This window comes from Hydra vulgaris, chromosome 13 (genome assembly GCF_038396675.1).
Source record: "Hydra vulgaris chromosome 13, alternate assembly HydraT2T_AEP".
In the NCBI taxonomy this organism is placed as follows: Eukaryota; Metazoa; Cnidaria; class Hydrozoa; order Anthoathecata; family Hydridae; genus Hydra; species Hydra vulgaris.
Genome location: NC_088932.1, coordinates 21995512 through 22016632, shown reverse-complemented (window position 1 = coordinate 22016632; position 21121 = coordinate 21995512). Strand labels below are relative to the sequence as shown.

At 28.7% G+C, this 21121-nt stretch overlaps 1 protein-coding gene across 1 annotated transcript in view; it reads left to right on the top strand.

Annotated features, from left to right (window-relative positions):
• The window catches only part of LOC100202483 (endophilin-A3), a 51215-nt gene that overhangs the window by 12667 nt on the left and 17427 nt on the right, over positions 1–21121 (top strand). The window contains exons 2-4 of the mRNA XM_065816732.1: positions 3782–3841; positions 11526–11594; positions 16831–16903. Of these exons, the coding sequence (XP_065672804.1) occupies positions 3797–3841; positions 11526–11594; positions 16831–16903 (187 nt within the window). The 5' untranslated portion in view covers positions 3782–3796. The remainder of the gene's footprint in view (positions 1–3781; positions 3842–11525; positions 11595–16830; positions 16904–21121) is intronic.

Here is a 21121-nt window from a genome sequence, read left to right as displayed (position 1 = left end):
TTTATTATTTGTATGTTTGTACTTAAATGCAAAAATTTTAATAAAGGAAATAAGTTTCTTGCAATTGTTTACACTTTACAGCCTGATGTTATTGCGGCAACTGAATGTTGAGTTAAACTAAATATATTGGATTTAAATCTAGTGGTTCAAATTAGTTGATAAAATTAACATTTTGTGTAGAATAGGCCAGTCAAAAAAGCCTAAGTGGTAGTGTTATTCTATATAATAGCAATATCTGAGTCTAACTACCTAGATCATCTATGGTGTACTCTTGAGTCCTTAATAAAAGGAGGGGGGGGAGAGGGAGATGTTTATTAATTTTGGGAAAATTTTCCCAGCATCCCAAGCTTATTAAGACCCTCTGTTTATTAATTTTTGCTTGTTATCAACAACAACAAAAAGATCAGTGAAAATCAGCTGGCAAAATAATTTATCAGTCACTGATAAAAACAAAAACTTTTAGTATAAATAGTCTTTAAAAATTGCTGACCAAATAAATCTCGATTTGTCGAAAACAAGCTTATATTGTAACAAAAAATTTCCCACCCCCGATTTATTAACCCTTCCCCCTGTTTATTAGATCTGGACTAAAATTTCCCCTCCCTTTTTATTCCCACCCCTGTTGTATTAAGGACTCGAGAGCACAATAATTAATTTACAAAAGAATTTATTGGATCTACAAAAGTAACAAAATGAATTTACTTGCTAATAAGCCAATAACTTGAGTGGTCGTTTACATGAAGTCATTGCACATTAAATGTTCTTGATTGTGATTTTAATTACGGAAGGGTTTCTGCTTATTAGGGTGTCCCAGAAAATTTTTTTATGAAAATAACTATCTGCACTATGGCAATTTTTTTTTGCTTTGAACTGTTGTTTTATTTCAGCTCATATGTTTAGTTTTAGATTTCCTCTAAGACATCATTTTGCTGAAGTTGTTTTAGAAAAAAACTTGTAAATTGCAATGAGATTGAAGGATATACAGCTATGCTCAAATGTATGGAGCACCTATTTGTTTAAATATATTTGTGTTTAAAAAATGAGATATACATGATGAATTTTTTTTTAAATGGTATTTTATTTGTTTTTTACGTTTAAGCATTAGTAAATCATTTAATGCATGTTGAATTTGCTTGTCTGGGCATGATTAGACTTGTCTTAACTTGTCTACATACTCACTTAGTATAAATTCTGTTGAATTAAGATATTCATTTCATTCTTATCTTAAACGTAACTATTGTCAGCCGCTCATTATCTATTGTTTAAAAGTAGTGATTTTTTTTATCGTTCTTTATTTATTTTCATTATGAGTAAAACACGCGAACTTTCTGTGAGTGAAAGAAGCCAAATTGTGATACTCCATAAACAAGGACATTCCCAAGTGGAAATTTCAAAAATTATGAAATGCTCAAGGAAAGCAGTGCAAAATGCTATAAATAGATTTAGTGAAACTGGTTCATACGAAAATAGACCAAAAACGGGAAGAAAACGTATACTTTCTCCTAGAAACCATCGTTTCCTCAACAGGATTTCACTTCGAAATCGGACCAAATCTTCTAAAGACTTGGTTAGCGATCTGTGGGAGCACAGAAAAATTCAAATTTCTGCTCCAAGTGTTAGAAGATACTTAAAAGAAGGTAATTTACATGGAAGAAGGGCTCGCCGAAAACCATTGCTGACTGAGCACCATAAGAAACTTCGTTTAGAATGGGCTAAACAGCACCAAAATTGGTCATCAGAAGATTGGGCCAAAATTATTTGGTCAGACGAATCAAATATAGAGGTAAGGCATCATTATGACTTACGGTGTAACCAAAAAATAAAAAAAAAATATCATTTCGAAATTAATCCTTTAAGTACCTGAAATTTTACATGTTGAAATTTATAATATCAAATTTGTATTCCTTTACTTTTTTGACCTAGATTTTCGGGCAACCTGGAGGCACCTTTGTAAGACGACGACCAGGCGAAGCATTTGAGCCGGAATGTATCATCCCTACAGTCAAATTTGGCGGTGGTGGCACAATGATCTGGGGTTGCATGGCCTCCAGTGGCGTAGGTGAAATATTTTTATGTGAGGGTAGGATGAATGCAGAGCGCTACATTACCATGCTAAATGAAGTTTTGGAGCCATCAATATTGAAATTATTTGACGAAGATGTCCCTCAATATTATTTTCAACAAGATAACGCTCCTTGCCACAAGGCAAAAAAAAGTTTGGACTGGTTTTCAACAAATGAAGTTCCCCTCATTACGTGGCCCCCCCAGTCTCCAGATTTGTCACCCATAGAAAATTTGTGGTCTATTTTGAAGAGGAAGTTGTCAATTTACAGATGTAAATCCAAAGAAGAATTTAAAGCGAAAATTCTGGATGAATGGGAAAAAATACCAGCGAATGTATGTAAGGATCTTGTGGACAGCATGCCCAAAAGACTACGTGCGGTGATCAAGGCAAAGGGAGGTGCTACAAAATATTAATTATATTAAATAATATTGTTGAATTGAAATAATTTGTATCAAATAAACACATTCACATTTACTATTTGTTCATTACTTTTGAATTTTAAATAAAATATAGGGGTGCTCCATACATTTGAGCATAGCTGTATTTATATTTTGATTGAAACTCTTGATTATTTTATAAAAATATTGACTATTATTCAATATTTTTATAAAATAACCAAATTAAATTGAAGAAAATTGTCCAGTGTACTAATTCTGACAGAATGGTTGCTTAATTGCTGTAACTTTTAATGAATTTTCATGATTTTTACATTTTTTATTACAATAAAATTATTTTTAAATGATTTTAATAATGATATAATGATAAATAATTATAAATCCTTTATTACAAAAAGCAAGAACCACTTAATTTAGAATTACTAAGAATAACTAAATAGCAAGATTTTTGAAAAAAAAATCTGTTCCTACCCCCTAAATATGTTCATTTTATTGCATAAAAGCTATGTTTTTTTTAACTAAAAATGAAAAAAGTCAATATTAACATGTTTTTTGATAAAAAAAAAATTATATTAAATAATTATTTTTTTTATTTTTTTTTAAATTTCGCTATTAATTATTATTTCGGTTTTAACTCTTTCCTTACCAGACAAAATAGAGTAAAATGATTGTAAGTGAAATGTTATCATCGATTGAATAAAAAATATTTTATAGCTTTTCAATAGAGTCAGAATTTCACAAATGAGTCCTTGTTTTGTTTGTCAGAATTTCACAAATGAGTCCTTGTTTTGTTTGTCAGAATTTCACAAATGAGTCCTTGTTTTGTTTGTCAGAATTTCACAAATGAGTCCTTGTTTTGTTTGTCAGAATTTCACAAATGAGTCCTTGTTTTGTTTGTCAGAATTTCACAAATGAGTCCTTGTTTTGTTTGTCAGAATTTCACAAATGAGTCCTTGTTTTGTTTGTCAGAAAAATGACCACCAAACTATTTTTTTAAAAGTCTTTTTTAACTAAGCCTTAAAAAAGATTAAAAAAAAAAAATCTTTTTTAAGCCTTACTTATGAGATTAAATGCTGTTTTTAGCGTTTACTAAAAAATATCATAACCCACATAGCGGGTGACTGGTACTGAGAAGGTTGACTGACAGTTTGAATTTGAATATATTACAGTGCATATATAAACAAGTAGTTCTAGAATATATGTATTAAAACATTGACAATCTTATAGCATTTATCTAGTATGTATTATTTATGTATTAAAGTAATTAAATATTAGTAAAATACTTTTTTAATTAAAATTATGAGACAATATTTTCTTTTAGAATTAAAATTGAAACATGTCACTTGCAGGTCTGAAAAAGCAGTTCAATAAAACTAGCCAGGTTCAGTTTTATTATTTTAATTGTATACTTCATATGTGTGTGTGTGTGTCTGTGTGTGTGTCTGTGTGTGTGTGTGTGTGCGCGTTTGTGTTTTTGTATAGCTTCATTGATTTAAATTTGATAAATATATAATGAGCAATCAATAAAGTTACATAAAAATGATCTCTTTAAATTAATTTTTTTTTCAATATAGAGTCTGGTCTGTTTAAATGATGTTTATAAAATAAAACAATTTTTTTAAAATAATTTGATAAAAATATAACAAGAATAAATAGTTTAAATTAATAATGGCTTTAAATCAAGCATGTAAAATACATCAATTTTTAAGAAAATTTTATAAGGCATTTCTTTGAATTCATGAATTAAGCGGTGGACATAAGCATCTGCTACTTTAGTTACCCTAAGAAAAACTAAAAATTTGGAGTGTTTATAGAAACAAGGCAACAATTTAGATAGATGCCAGTTCAATAGCACTAGGCGTGGTTGTCAAAATTGATGGCAATATAATCGAAGACACTTGTTGTTTAAGAAAAGTTGACACAACACATATAAATATGTCCGAACTTGATGCAGTAATTAAAGGACTAAATATGAGCCTTAACTGCAAAATGGAAATTTTGCACATCTGCACTGATTCAAAAGCGGTATTCCATTGGGTTACCGACGCACTCGCAAGAAAATCTAGATAGAAGACAAAAGCTTCAAGCAAAATGCTGGTAAGAAGAAGATTACAGAATATTGCAAATATAGCAGAAGAATACCAACTCAAAGTAGATATTAAGCTTGTCGCTTCGGAGTTTAACTTGGCTGATGCCCTAACTAGAGTGCCTAATAGTTGGTTAAAATTGGTTGATAAATCCTCTGAAATGGCAGCAAGTGGCATTATTAGTACTTCGCTATCTTCCAAAGAAATCGAGCATGTTTATAGATCTTCAGGACATTATGGCGTGAAGAAAACATTGTACTTCATTTGTAAAATGGACCTTCAGTGAGCAAGGAAGAAGTAAAATAAGTGGTATAACATTAGTCCAAAAGATAGTTGTAAGTTTTCTACTGCACCTGCAAATAAGTTATATCAGTAGAAAATTAAAGTATGAGGAATCAATAACAACAAGAACGCACATGATCCCTATAAGAAGATAACCAATAAGTTCAAACTTGGCGGTTAAGTTTGGGTTAAACCCCCAAATAACCAATGCTTCTCTAATATTGGAGCAAATGGTAGACATGGACAAAATGTGTTGACATGTAAGAGACCTAAGACAAGTAAGAGTTGACAACGATTTGAATGAAGATCTTGGACAAGTAAAAGGTGACAATGATTTAAATGAGGATCCAGAAGATGATGAAGAATTATACGTTGTGGTGAAAAAACAAACAGGACGCTAGTGTTACGAAGGAGCACGCGGAAAAGCAAGGCCTTTGAGCGTTTTAGTCCTTGAGACGAGATGGTTGTTATGACCAAGGGGAAGTGTAAAGTGTAATTATAGTTAATGATTGTTTTAAAGCTAATGATCAAATTTGATTTACTTGTAAATAATTGTATATGTATATAAACATATTTGTATATAATATAAAGACATAATTATAAATATCAAGAGAATTAATTTGTATATAAATTATGTTGAATTGCTTTAAAGTATGGCGTTTTACGCTCAACTTAAAAAGCTCTTTTTGATGTGAAACAACATTGACATAATTGACTTTATTGTTTCTTTACATAACCAATCTCTTACACAAACAAAACAAAAAAAATTCAATGACACCATTTACTGAAACTCTTAGGAAAAAAATGCGCTTGAATAAATTATTAAGTCTGTAGATTGCGGCGTATATTATACTGGCTCTTTGGCCTACAACAAAATGGAGAAGACGAACTTCGACTAAAATAAAAAAGTTAGTTTTTCTTTGGATGCATTTATTCTATTGTTTTAATCAAAAAAGTTTAGCCCAAACATTTTTCTTTATCATTCTTATTAATATGAACACAACATGTCTTGGAGGTTTGGGATCACTTTCAAAAAATTTAAAAACTTTAAAAATATGTCAAACTTTGTTTAGTTAAAAATTTCAGCTTTTGATATTTTAGTCAATAAAACTAAGGATAGTAAACTAAAGTATCATGTACAATAAGGTATCCTGTACTTTTCAATTTTCATTTAAAAATGTTGACTTATGCATTTTTTTGCTTTTATGTACATACATTAAGGTAGGGCATAAATTTATCAAAATATAAGCAATATTTGCAAAAATAAATCTAACGTTTCAAAATTTAATTCAAATGGTAAAGGTAAGCAAAATCATATATATTTTTGATTATCCCATAAGTTTCTGCAAATTTTAATTAATTGTATGTTCTAGGAGCTTGACTTCCCCATTTGCTGATTTTTTCTAACTCCCAGAGTTTTATAGACAGCAAATTACACAAGAAACTATAATTAATTTTAGCTTTTAGATCATCTCACTCTAATACATTTTTGCACACCCAAAATAAAGTTAAGATAAAACTTATGTTGAGCCATCTTGAATGTACTATAGTGCAAGATTTTTGGCTGAGCCCTCAGAGAAGTTCCTGAAAATATTGTCTGGCATATTTTATGGAAATAAAATATTATCATTATACTATCATTATTATATAACCACTGAATTACCCAGCCTCACTTTCTCTGAAAATAAAAAAAAAATTCTGGTAGCATTGATAAACAGTTAGAGCAGTTTCAACTGAGGTGTGGATGAATTTTAAATCAGGAGCTGTGAATTTATTATTGACAATGATTTTACATTTAAGCATACAAATAAAAAATCTAATATTGGTTTCTACTCAGATGAACCAAAAAATGACCATAACTTTAAAAACAACGTGCAATTGCAAATTCAAAAAAAGAAATTCTTGCATGTATTACCTTATCTCCTTGTATAACCAAAAAGTGCATAAAATGATAGATCATCAATAGATTGATTCCTTTTACTAACAGAACTATGTATTTTGGCCTAATTTTTCATTTTCACACTAAGCCAGAAGTTAGACCTGAGGAATTTATCCATTATGTTACAAAATTTGATAATCTTGCTTGTGATTTAAAACCTGTTAAAGATATCTTGTTGATCTTTAAAGACGTATGAAAGCAATTTGGAAAGTTTTGAAAAAAAGGTGATAAAAATCTTAAACAATTGTTTGTATTTACATAAAAGAAAATTACAAAGAGGTTGGTGTAATACATTTCAATAGTGAAAAAGTTGGTGTAATACATTTCAATAGTTCAAAAGGTTGGTGTAATACATTTCAATAGCTCAAAAATAAGTACATTGCTTACTGTTATACTTTTTTTGTTCATTAAACTTTTCTTTCTACTTGTACTGTTTACGTTTAGTTTATACCAAATTTTTGTCACCAGGGGTTAATAATTTAAAAAACAAGATTTATTATTCTTTAATATTTCTAATATAATGTTGATACAATTTTATACAAGCATAGGTTATTCATGATAATGTTAAAATATTATTTATAACACAATGATAATGTTATTATATTCATAAAAATGTATATTCTATCCACAACTGTATACAGGGACAAACCCAGACCCCTAGAGCTGTTTGAGTGCCCAAAAAAAGCCTTTAAAAATTATGAGTAATAATAAGAATATTTCAAGTAACACAAAAATGAATTTTAGTAAATAGCACAAGAGATGCTAGTGCAGTGCCTATTATAGTACTTATAGAAATAATAAAGAGGATCAACATTACAATGATGTAATAATGGTTGGAGGTTGGGTGCAAGAGCAGGTCATCGGAAGCTCTGCTCCATATATGGCAATGGTATTTCATACAAGGATGGATTTAAAATTTATAGAGACAAAGAATAGAATCTTGAGTAAGAAAGTGGTGAGCACGATAAAGAGATGCAACTTTAGCAGATGTTAATTTTGCAATCAATTTGATATATAGTTTCCTAGAAAGATCAGAAGTAAGAGTTAATCCTAGAAGGGTCCTCCAAGCAATCAGAGAGTGTTGGCTTTTTACCAAGACAAGAATAAATGGTAGTATCATCAGCAAACAATGCCACCTTAGATGTGGGAATTTCTGGGAGATTGTTAATGTAAATTAAAAAAAGTTTAGGGCCAAGGATAAAACCTTGAGGAACCTCTGAAGTTACAGGATATGAAGAAGAGTGCTGTTCATTGAGGACAACATTTATACTGTGATCGATAAGGAAGGATTCAATAATCTTAAAAATGTTACCTGATACACAATAAGAATAAAGATTCTGGAGAAGGCCAGCATGTCAAGCTTTATCAAAGACTTTAGAAATGTCAAGACATCAAAATCTATCAGTTATTACTGTTAACAAATAAGTACTATAATGAGAAGACCGAAATCCATATTGATGATCAGAAAATATGTTATTAGATTTAAGATAAGAGATCAAGTGTTTGTTAGTTAAAGATTCAAAAACCTTGCTTATGATAGGAAGAAAACTAAAATGACAATAGTTAGATGAGTCAGATTGCTCTCTAAATTTCTTGAAAATAGGAATAACAGATGCTGCTTTCCAGCTGGCTGGAAAACAAGTACTTATCAGTATCCTGTTCTCCAACTTGGTGATGGCTATAACTTTTTGTGTTTTATAGTTTTTGGTACTTTTTTTTACTCGTTTTTGGCTTTGATAAAGAAATTGACTCAAAGCAAAGGTAGTACTCAGTACACAATTCAATAGTCCAAGCAATTGCCTCCTTACTATTAATTAACCCTAAGCCACAAAAAAAGGCTCCAAATGTGGCCACGGCAATGCACACCAAAAGTTTGAACAGGGACAGAAATAGTTGTATAGCCACTATCTAGGAGGCACAAGCAAAAACCTATGAGTAGAATCAAGAAGATCCAGCATTCATCATCATAGGCAAGAAACAATGTAATACAGGTTTACATCTACGTCAGCCTAATAGATGAAGAAGGGGTTCGAGGCTGGTTAGCAGAAATATTCAACTTACCCACAAAGTCTTTGCTAATTTGCAGACCACGAATATTTTTAAACAATATATTGTTTACAAATATTCGTGGTCTGCAAAGCAACCTTCCATCAGTTGAATCTTGCCTCTTGCAAAATTTACCACTTGCTTGCTCTTAGTGAGAAGATTTTTAATTCTGCTATTCATTCTTCAGATCTCAGTGTTGATGGGTACTATCCTTTGATTCACAAAGACTGGAGTCTTTATAGTCACATGCTTGGGTTTCTTTTTGTGATTTTCTTCATGTTGGTCATTGGACTAATGTCTTTTTTGTCTTAGCTGATAAATGCACCTTCTACGTAACCTCTTGGATTCAGGCAGGAATAGAAGCTTTTATTTCTTTTCATCAGTTGCAAGTCATCTCTTTCTACACCATGGTGTTCACCTTCTTGTGCAGCTGCTATATCTAATAATAATCATTTTTTTCATCTTTTTTATAAGAACAACTCTTGAGAACAAATGGCTGTTTATTATGCAAGAAATCAATGTAAAAAGGTGCTGTCTGATATTTAGCTCCATTATCAGTTCACCAAATCTTGCATCTTATCTCAGAAGTTAGCCTCTAGAGACTTTTGAAAAATCTTCCGCAGCGTCATTAGGGTAGGTCTAACATTCCATATCTCATTCATTGGGCTGATCTTATTACCTCTTCCAAGGATAAGGTAGAACTATTTGCATAGAACTTTTCTTCAAATTTGACTCTTAAATCTTATGGCCATTTACTTTCTTTCATTCCAATTAAACAGGTTAACCCATTGTTAGCCATTCAAATAACTCCAGCTTCCTCTGCTAAAATCATATCTCAATTAAACTCTTCTACAGTTTGTGAAGAATTTTCATAGTCTCACAAAATTGTTCTCCAGAACTCTCTTTAATTCTCACAAAACTATTTAATAAGTGCTTGACTGAGTCTTGTTTTCCTGCCTGTTGGAAAATGGCATCTATTGTGCAAATTTTCAAAAACTTAGGAGAACATTCTAACCCTTCCAATTATCGTCCAATTAGTCTTCTTTTTGTTATTAACGTGGCCTTTGAGTCTTTGGTCAACAAATTTCTCATATCCTATCTTGATTCAAATAATTTACTGTCAGACAATCAATATGGTTTTTGATCCTCTTGCTCTACGGCTGACTTGCTAACTGCTGTGACTGAAAGATTTTATTGTGCATTAGATAGAGATGAAGAAGCTAGGGCTATTACTATTGACATACCTAAGGTTTTTGACAAAGTTTGGCATGGTCTTCTCCATAAGTTTGTTTCAATCTAACCACTTTATTAAAGTTATCTTTAAAGGCCAACACTCTTCTTTATTTCCAGTAACTTCTGGGGTACCTCAAGGTTCTATCCTTGGTCCTGTTTTGTTTCTTATCTACATTAATGATCTTCCCTACAACCTTACATCTAAAGTAGCTCTTTTTGTTGATGACTCAACTTTATACTCCTATCTTGACAAAAAGTCTTCTCTTTTCAATCGCTTAGAACAGGCTGCTAATATTAAATCTGATCTCACTTTCTGTAAGAGATTGGGGCTCACTGTGGCTTATAAATTTTAACTGGAACAAAACATTATTTGCTGTAAACAACTATTATGATACAGTCGACATTCCTATATTTATGAGTGGCAACCCTCTCACTGAGTCCACTTATTTACGTCTTCTTGGATTATCTTTTACTACTAACCTTTCATGGAAACCATATATACAATCAATTGCTAAATTAGCATCTGCTAAAGTTGCTTCTCTTTATGTGCTCGTTAATTTCTTTCTCCTGATTCCGTTCTCTACCTCTACAAATCTCTTATTTGTCCCTGTATGGATTACTGTATGTATGTATTTGTTACTGTATGTAATCATATTTGGGCTGGTTCTTTTAATGATGCTTTTCTCTTCTAGGTCCAAGAACGCATTGTAAATATAGTTGGACCCTTTCTATCTGCTAAGCTTGAGCCTCTTTCCCATCATCATAAAGTTGCATCTCTTTCTCTTTTCTACAAATAGTCGCTGCTCAAAGGAGCTATCATCTCTAGTTCCATCAACTAGAACTCATTTTCACCTTACTCTTTATTCAGCAAATTCTTATTCTTATAATATGTCTGTCCCTGCATGCTCTAAAAATTTTTATTTGTCTAGTTTTTTCCCCTGCACCTCAACCCTTTAGAACTCTCTCCCATCTTCATGTTTTCCTGACTCATACAATCTACAACTCTTTAAGTCTTCTGTCAACTGTTTCCTTATCTATAACTCTATTATTTTTTTCTGATAACTCCCAACTTAATAATGGTTGCTTGCAGTCTTGTTTGGAGTGAATCAAAATAAAAAATTAACCAAGTTTTGGATTTTTCAATGCAGTCACATGAGCTTTATAATAAACTTTTGTCTCTGTGTTTACTAAATACAGAAACTTATTGGCATTCTGAAAAAGCATAAATTGGTGCATTTGCAATGATTAGTGCATATGAAAGTTGGTTAAAATAGAACTGTTTTATCTATTTTATTTAGCATTTTAGGTCTGAAAAAATGTACTAAAAAAATAATGATTTTTCTAATGTTTTTTAACAAAATTTAAAAGAATTTAAATAAAAAATTAAGAGACATTACTTTTGTGTGTTTTTAAAGAATTTGTAAAATTTGAAACAATAAAGTTGTTGTTTTGTTTATTTATTAATATTTTTTTTTTAGTTTTTGAGTGAAAGAGTTGCTGGCACTAAAGGCTCTCAGCTTGAAGAAGAATTCAAGGAACTAGAGAGGGTAATACTATATAGTTGAAATTTTTAAATATGTGATCATTTATTTAATTTTGTGTGTTCTTACTTTTTTACCTTTTTTAACCATAACAGTGTGGTTTGGGTAACAATTTTTTCTCTTAAGTTAAATGTCTATGGTTCCATTCTTGTAATTTAAAGAAGTTTCCATAATGACGTTTCTTATTTAAATATGGCATTAAAAGTTATAATATTTATCCACCAGATAGTTTCCGAACTAATCTTTAATTTACACTCCTTATAATGTTTATTTTCTTAAGGTTCGATAATTCATAAATTGTTATGAAGTAAAAAATATTTTTTTTTTAGTTTGTTTACTCACTTAAACTCACTTTACTATTAGTAATTATATTTATGTCATCCTCATTGTCATGTCATAGGCTCAATTTTGAGGCTAATAATAACTTTAGTCTTTACTAACAGTAACCACCCTACTATATATATATATATATATATATATATATATATATATATATATATATATATATATATATATATATATATATATATATATATATATATATATATATATATATATATATATATATATTTTATATATATATATATATATATATATATATATATATTATATATATATATATTTTATATATATATATATATATATATATATATATATATATATATATATATGTATATATATGTATATATATATATATATATATGTATATATATATATATATATATATATATATATATATATATATATATATATATATATATATATATATATATATATATATATTGTTGTTGTATGATTTAGTATTAAAATTACTAAACTCTTGATTGTTGTAAAGTGCTCAATATTTAAGAAAATATATTTTTTCAAAAACAGAGCGTTTTATAATTGAATTTTAGAAAAAACAACTTTTAATGGAATTTTATGATGACACATTAAAGCAATCGGGATACATTTATAAATTGACATATAAACCAAGCATAAATAATGTTCCAAAAAATAAAAGCAAACGAAACATAATCTGGTACAATCCTCCATTTAGTAAAAATGGTCAACGCTTTTTAACCCTAATTGACAAGCATTTTCCTAAAAACCACAAACTACACAAAATATTTAACAGAAACACAATTAAGATAAGCTACTCCTGTATGCCAAACATCAAATCTATTATCAACTTACACAACAAAAATATTTTATATGGTGATGTAAATTTATCAGAAAAAGCCTGCAATTGCATTAAAAAATCTCTTTGTCCATTGAACAACAATTGCTTGTCTAGCAATATTGTTCACCAAGCCACCATAAGCTCAAATAAACCTCAATACAACGATAAAGCATACAATGGGATAAGCGAAACCTCATTTAAGCTACGTTATGCGAACCATCAAAAATCTTTTAACATAAAAAAATACAAAAACGACACTGAGTTGTTTAAGGTAGTATGGGAGTTAAAAGAAAACAACTTTACAACTTCAATCAAATGGTATATTATTAAACGCTGTAAATCATACAATCCTGCGTCAAAAATTTGTAAGCTTTGTTTAAATGAGAAATTTGCAATATTATTTTACAAAGGAAACAATCTGCTAAACAAAAGAGACGAATTAGTTTCTAAATGCAGACACAAAAATAAATTTCTCCTTTCATTATTTGATAGCAGAGATTAGTTTTCCATTATGTCTTCTTGTAATATAACGTCAGAACTCATTCTACCGTAGTTTGTAATTTTTAAACGGTTTTTTATATTTTTGATTTTGTACTTCATGGCTGATGATTGCCGATAGGCATGTAACTTTAAGTTCCATTAAAAATTGTTTTTTCTAAAATTCAATTATATATATATATATATATATATATATATATATATATATATATATATATATATATATATATATATATATATATATATATATATATATATATATATATATATATATATATATATATATATATATATATATATATATATATATATATGTATATCACATTTGAAGTATTTGTAAATTGCATTTAGATAGATAGAATTTAAAGTTTAATTAATTTTAGTGGGTAGAGTTCTATAGTAGAGTTTAAAATATATAACTCAAACCAAACTGATATAAAATGTATGGTGGTAGCAGTTTTGCTTTTACCATATTTGGTGTATATTAGTAGCTTCTACCATTAAATATATATACAACATACAGAAAGTCTATGCAATATATGTCAGCAGGGTGTTAGCCAGCCTGATGGCACTGTGTATAATCTGGAATTCCCAATAAGTTTAAAATTCCGAAAGGTCAAAAAATCATAGTAAAAAAAACCTATATTGGGCTCTGATTTAAGTTGTTACGCTAGACATGTAGAAAACAGAGTTATTATGCATGACCAAAAAATGTATTAAGTTAATCAATTTTTTTTTAATGTGAAAAAAATCATTCATTAAACTTTAAAAAAAAACTATATTTTTTTAAATGATGTCAGTTATTCTCTAGTTTTAATTTTTCAATATATTAAATAAGTTGTTATATTATATTATATCAATATAATATAGTTATTATTTTTTATTCTTAGTATTCGAAAAACTCTTTATTTACGTTTTAACTATTTTAAGTTAGGAAAAAAAAATCATATCAACAAATAATAAATATTATACTTTAAAATACATTTCATATTAAAGGAGTTAAAAATACTTTTGGTAAAGTAGATTAAAAATAACAGCAAAAAAATCAAAAATTAAACTTGCAATAAAATGTATCATTTATGTTAAATTTGTGTAAAACATAAAAGAAGATAATTAAACATACATAAATTTTTAAAATATTTTTTTATTTTATTTACAAATGCAAAAGTTTAATTAAAAAAAACAATATTTATAAATATAAAAATTAGTTATTTTTTTTTTCAAATTTTTTTTATTTAACAAATACAAAATATTGCCTATATTGCTTATTTAAATTAATTCTAAAGTAGCATATTGCAATGAAAGTTCTTTTAACAAACATTCTATTTGACTGAACTTGGCAAGCCAAGCTAGTTTCTCATCTAAAATAGCAATAAGTAAAAAAACAAGTTTTTTTACTTATTGCTGACAATATTTTAAAGCCTTAAATATCATATTTGAAGCCATTTTGAATCACTATAAACATATTTAAAATTTAAAAAAAACTTGTTTACGATAAAAATTATAATATAACATTAGAATAGCAAAAATACGAATATCTATGTAAAAAAGTTCGAAATTTTTTTTTAAGTATTTACAAAATTTTAGTTTTAAAATACTAAAGTATTTAAATATTCAAAAACTAGCGATGCACGCAATTAAAATAGATCAAAGTATCAAAATCATTCATTCAAATTTTAATTTCAAAGAATTGTCTTTCATTCATGTTTTCTCTCTACAAAATCACACAAAGAAGAGACGCAATGTAAATATAAAAAAACTTAAGCAGATTGCTTAGAATGAAACAAGTTGAATAATTATAATATAACATTTGTAAAATATAAAATATAGCATTAAAATATTCCTGCTATGAATATAACCCACCCAAAAAAATCATTTAAAAAAATATTTATATATCTTAAAGATGTTAAATATTTCTACTAATGCAAAACCTTAGTTTGTTTAATTTTTTTTTTAATGTCAGAAATGCAATGGCTTTTTTTTTTTAATGCTTTTTTATTTCATACCTAAACACCTAAATAATGCCCTGGTCAGCTGCTAAAATTATACCTGTTGTTACCTCTTTCAATCTATATTCTTGTTTAACTTATGTTGTTGCATTAAAATAAAATTTCTATATTACATGTTGTATTTTAAAAACATTCACATTTGGGGTAGAGGGTGCAAACTTTTTAGGGCAAAGTTTGTACAATGTCTGAAAGCTTCATTTGAAACATCATTAAATTCTTGCGTACGACTCTAAAGGGCAGATTATGCTTCTTTGCCATTTTGAAAGCAACTTACCATGGGATTTATTATTTGATTTAGGAGAAAGAAAAATCAATATAAAACTCAAAACCTTCTATGTGCTGCTATCAGAAAAATACTAAGACCTGGTCTTCAAAACAGGGTAATGCCAAGATGGGGTCATTGGTTTGTATTGTAATTAACTTTGTTTGTAATTGTAATTTACCTTTCCTTGATATCATGTATAATTTAAAGAAACAACATTTTAAATAAACCTGTGGCAGTTGTGAACCATGCAAGCAAGAAACCATGTACGTTAAAAAAGAAATTTTTTAAAACTTAGAGTTCCAAAAATTCGAGTTTGTAGAACTCTATAAAAGAAAATTTTTAAACCTTTCATATGCATAATGTTTATGAAAAAATCTAGTGACCTTCCTATGTCACTGGATATATAATTCTTAGGGGAAAAAATTTGGGTATGGTCTAATAAAAAAAAAAAAAAGTTAAAAAATGGTTTTTTAGAAGACTTGTGCAAAGATTACAAATTTCAAACTAAAAAATATTGCCAAAACTACAGATGATTGCATAGTTCAGTGATATTTTAGTTTGATCTGATATTTTAGTTGATTGTTAAATATTTCCTGTGTTGTAGATTTAAAACCAACTAGCTAACAATAACAATATATTTAAAACAACAGCTAGCTTTTGTCTCTACTAGAGACAATAGCTAGCTATTGTTTGTTGTAAAGTATCTAAACGCATAACAAGGTTAATTGTGAATTATCTATGTACATATCATTTATTTGATATATATATATTGATATGATATATATATATATATATATATATATATATATATATATATATATATATATATATATATATATATATATATATATATATATATATATATATCATACATAGGATTTGTCATTAATTAAGATAACTATGCTTTTATCAAAAAGATGAATTGAAGGTGGTTCAGGATTTTTTATTGTTAAATCCAGAGAAAAGTGATTTTGTATACCTTGCAAAGCCTCATTAAGATTTGCATTTCTTAGACTAAATTGTGCAAGAAAGTGTATTTTTTACTTTCTAATTTGACAACTTAAACCCCAAGAAAATTTGAGGTAAGTAATCTAATTCCGTGTTGAAGATTGAAAATTACACTCAAAGTGCTAATATTTACAATTTTTTCATACTTGGTTTTGGTTAAATTCTGGTATTTTTCATAACTTGGTTTAATTATTCTCGTTTTTCTCATACTTGGATTTAATTCTTGAATTTTTGATTTAATATTTGGTATTTATTTACTTTGTGTTCTCAAAAAAAGTTTTTTGTTATACTTTTATTTAGAAAATAGATATTGTAACAAAAGCTGTAGATGAGCTTCATAATAAATCTAGAGAATATCTACAACCCAATCCAAGTAATTTTTAACTTTTTTTATTTTTATTTCATTTGTTGTTTAAATCTTTATTTTATATAAAGTTTAGATAATTATTGTATTTTATTATAATAATATATACTAAATAAAATATATAGTCCAATGCAATATGAAAATAGTTAACTATATCAATGCGATATTTGATCTTAACTAAATTATGTTCACTGTGATTCAAACCACCCACCTAGTACAATCAAAAATACCTAATACAATCAAAAGACTCCCTCACACTATTGAATTGAGATTATCTGCCACATCAGTAAATGAATCTGTTTTTTATAATACCATCCCACCTTACAAAGAAGCATTCAAAAAGTTTGGCTATAATTGTAAACTAAAATATCAACCTCAAGTTACCTTGACTAAAAACAAAAGTCGAAAACAAAAAAGTCATAAGTACAACCCTCAGCATGTGGAAACAAAAGTAGGCAGTCGTTTACTAGCATTAATTAACCTGCACTTTCCAGTAAACCATAAATTTCACAAAATATTCAATAGAAATTCAATCAAAGTTAGTTATAACTGTATGGAAAATGTAAAATCCATAATTAGTTCACATAACCACAAGATTTTGCACAGATACAAATTTGAATACAAGAACTTGCAACTGCATTACAAAAACTGCTTGCCCATTTAACAATCAACGTTTATTAAGTTGAATTTTTATTTAAAGGGGCTCCAAACCTTCCAAACTTCGGAGACATATTGTGTTCATGTTAAAGACAATAATATAAAAAAAATGTTTGGGCTAAATTTTTTTGATTAAAACAAAAGAATAAATGCATGCCAAGAAAAACTAACTTTTTTATTTTAGTCAAAGCTCGCCTTCTCTGTTTTGTTTTAAGCCAAAAAGTCAGCATACTATACATCGCAATCTACAGACTTGATTATTTATTCAAGCGTGTTTTATTCATAAGAGTTTCAGTACATGGTTTCATTGATTTTTTGTTTGTTTGTGTAAGAGATCGGTTATGTAAAAAAACAATAAAGTCAATTATCATGTAATAAAACTCTTAGGAATAAAACGCGCTTAAATAAATTAAATAAAGGATTGGGATCCCTTTAAGTATTTAAATTGTTTATCAAGCTACTATGGTTGATAAAATCCTAAGGGAAAAAAAAAAAAGTATATTTTGGTATCAGTGAGACACCATTCAAGTTTAGGTATTCAAATGCGGTAGTGGTGTAGTGGTAAGAGCGCTCGCTTGTGAGCGAGAGGTTCGGAGTTTGACTCCCACCACGTCCCTGGAAGTACCGCGCCCAACTTAGTTTCTCCGCACAGCGGCCTTGCTCGGCAAGGTTCGTGTTTCGGAGTTAAAGAGTTGAGAGAGGGTTGCACCACGAATAACAACTAAAAAAAAATAAATAAAAAACACAAAAAAAAAATGAGTAGCCTCCTCGACTGTAGTGGCCCCCCTCGGGCCTTGGGGATGTGAATAATCTAAAAAAAAAAAAAAAAAAAAAAAGTCATTTAAAATCATTTAATGCCCTGAAATACAGAAATGATATGAGCTTTCTAAGGAGATTTGGAGTTTAAAAGAAAAGGACATAAAACATGCAATTAAGTGGAGAATTATAAAACGCTGTAAATCCATGAAAACAGCCTTATGAAAAAAAGAAATTAAGTGTTTAAAATTAACTAAATTTCTATTGTCCTTTTTTGATACGGGAGACTAAATAGTTATGTCTTTTATTATGTCAGAAGTCTTTCCACCAGAATTTTTAATTCATTTGTAAATGAGTTTTTTTTAAACAGGTTTTTATAACGGTTTAAGTATTTAATAGCTGATGGTTGCGGTATATGGCACAAAACTTTAAGTACTATTAATAATGTTGTTTTTCATTTAAACAAAATTTAAATATATAATTTAAATCTATATATATATAATTTAAATCTATATATATATAATTTAAATATATATATATATATATATAATTTAAATATATATATATAATTTATATATATATATATATATATATATATATATATATATATATATATATATATATATATATATATTTATATATATATATATATATATATATATATATATATTAGGGTGGGTCAAATTTTTTTTTTTTTATGAAACATAAAAAAAAGTTGCATTTTGTTGTCTCTATTAATGATATGTAAAAGAAATGTAATAAAAATTTGATTTAGTTTTGCCAACTTTAACTTGAATTTTACTATATTAGGTCAAAATGATGCTATTTTACAATAGTTGTATAATTGCAGGATAAAAGCATTAAGATTTAGGTTTTTTGATGATTCTTATTAATAATATTTTATTAATAGTATACAGAACTATGCAAAAGTTTAGAGCACCCTACGAAATATAAGACAAAAAGCTGTTAGTGTTGTTTGTTGACTTCCGATAACATGATCCTGTACTTCATTATAAGATATATACTTGTATATATTACATTTAAATTACGTTGTTTGTTTTTTTGTTTTAGTTTAATTAGTTAAAATTGAAAATAAAAATGGCTACTGTTAAAACAAGAAGTGAAACTGAACATGGTATACTTGGACAACCTAGACCATTCCAAACAAATCAACTGCCAACTTCTGCTGATGTTTTCAAAGCATATGACTATTTATTAAAAAATAACAATTGCGCAAGTGTTACTGAAAGAGCAACAGTCATAGCTAATGAAATTAAAGCACTGTACAACAAAGCAAGTATTCCTACCACTTGATTTAAATCAAGTTTACAGATGTTAGACCAACTATTCGATATTTGTCTGTGTAAGTGTTTTAATAAAGGTGTTCGAGAAAGGTCAGCTTGTTCATGTCCACTGCCAAAAAAATTCCAACACTTGAATGGGAGTTCTGGATAGATCAAAAAATGGTACGGAAGATGGTAATAGGAAAAGTAGACAAAGAAGAAACAATTAAGCTGCAGAAGAGAGAAAAAAGAGGAAGTAAAACATGCAGTTTACCGATTACAGATAAGAAAATGAAGTTTGATAAAGAAATTGATCCAAATGAAACATATTGCAGTGATAATGAACAGTCAAAGCCAGATGAAGAATTTTTGCCAATTGAGATGTCAGATGGTAAAGTGATGTCAAGTTATGAAGTGATGTCAAGTGATAATGAGATGTCAAGTGATGAAGAGATGAAGGTTTACAACACTAAACAATATCCTGAGTTGTGTAAGGCCATGGATAGGTGTAAAATCAGTAACAGGGATGCTTGCCTAATAGCAAATGCTGTACTAAAAGATTTAGATCTTATAACACCAGAGAATGCTATTGATCCAGCAAAACTTCGTCGTCAGAGAAATATGTGGAGGAAAAAAGAAGTTAAGAAGCATGCTGCTGAAGTCCAAAAAATACTTTGCATTGGATTTGATGGAAAGCAGGATATCACTTCCGTTAAAACAAGTGGTGTCCAACGAAATTTCAAAGAAGAACATTATGTGATAGTGTCATTTCCGCAAAACAAATATGTCAATCATGTCACGCCACAAAGTAGTAAAGCTGTTGATATTGCACAAGAGATATTATTGAGCATCAACAACATCAAATCATCAGACACTTTAGCAGCAGTTGTTTGGGATGGTTCTGTGAATAACACAGGTCAACATAATGGAGTAATCAGAAAATTAGAAGAAGGTCTTGGGAGAACATTGCAATGGTTGGTCTGCTTGTTACATGCAAATGAACTGCCTTTTAGAAAATATTTCTCTGTTGTGGATGGTGGACGTTCAACAGGTCCAGCTACTTCAACAGGTAAAATAGACATTGCACTTGATTTTGATCCAAAAGATTTAGATATTGTGAACTTTAAACATATACCTGGTAAAGTTGAGGATGTAAGTGTTGATGTCAAGAAAGATTTAAGCTCTGATCAGATATACCTTCTAAAAGCTTGCTTAGCTGTTCAGCAGGGATACACTGCTTGTGATCAAATATTGTTCCTCCAGACTGCTATGCCAGGAAATCTGAACCATGCAAGGTGCCTAACAAAGGCCAATCGTATTTTACGTTTGTATATGTCTACGGAAAATCCTTCAAAACCATTGCAAAGAATTACAAGATTCATCGTAAATGTTTATGCGCCATTGTGGTTCAACATAAAGCAACATTCTTCCTGCCTTGACGGAGCAAGAAACTTCTTTTATCTTATGAAGCAGTGCTATGAATTAGGGAAAGAAGAGTGGAAAATTCTTGAACCAGTGTTGCAAAACAACT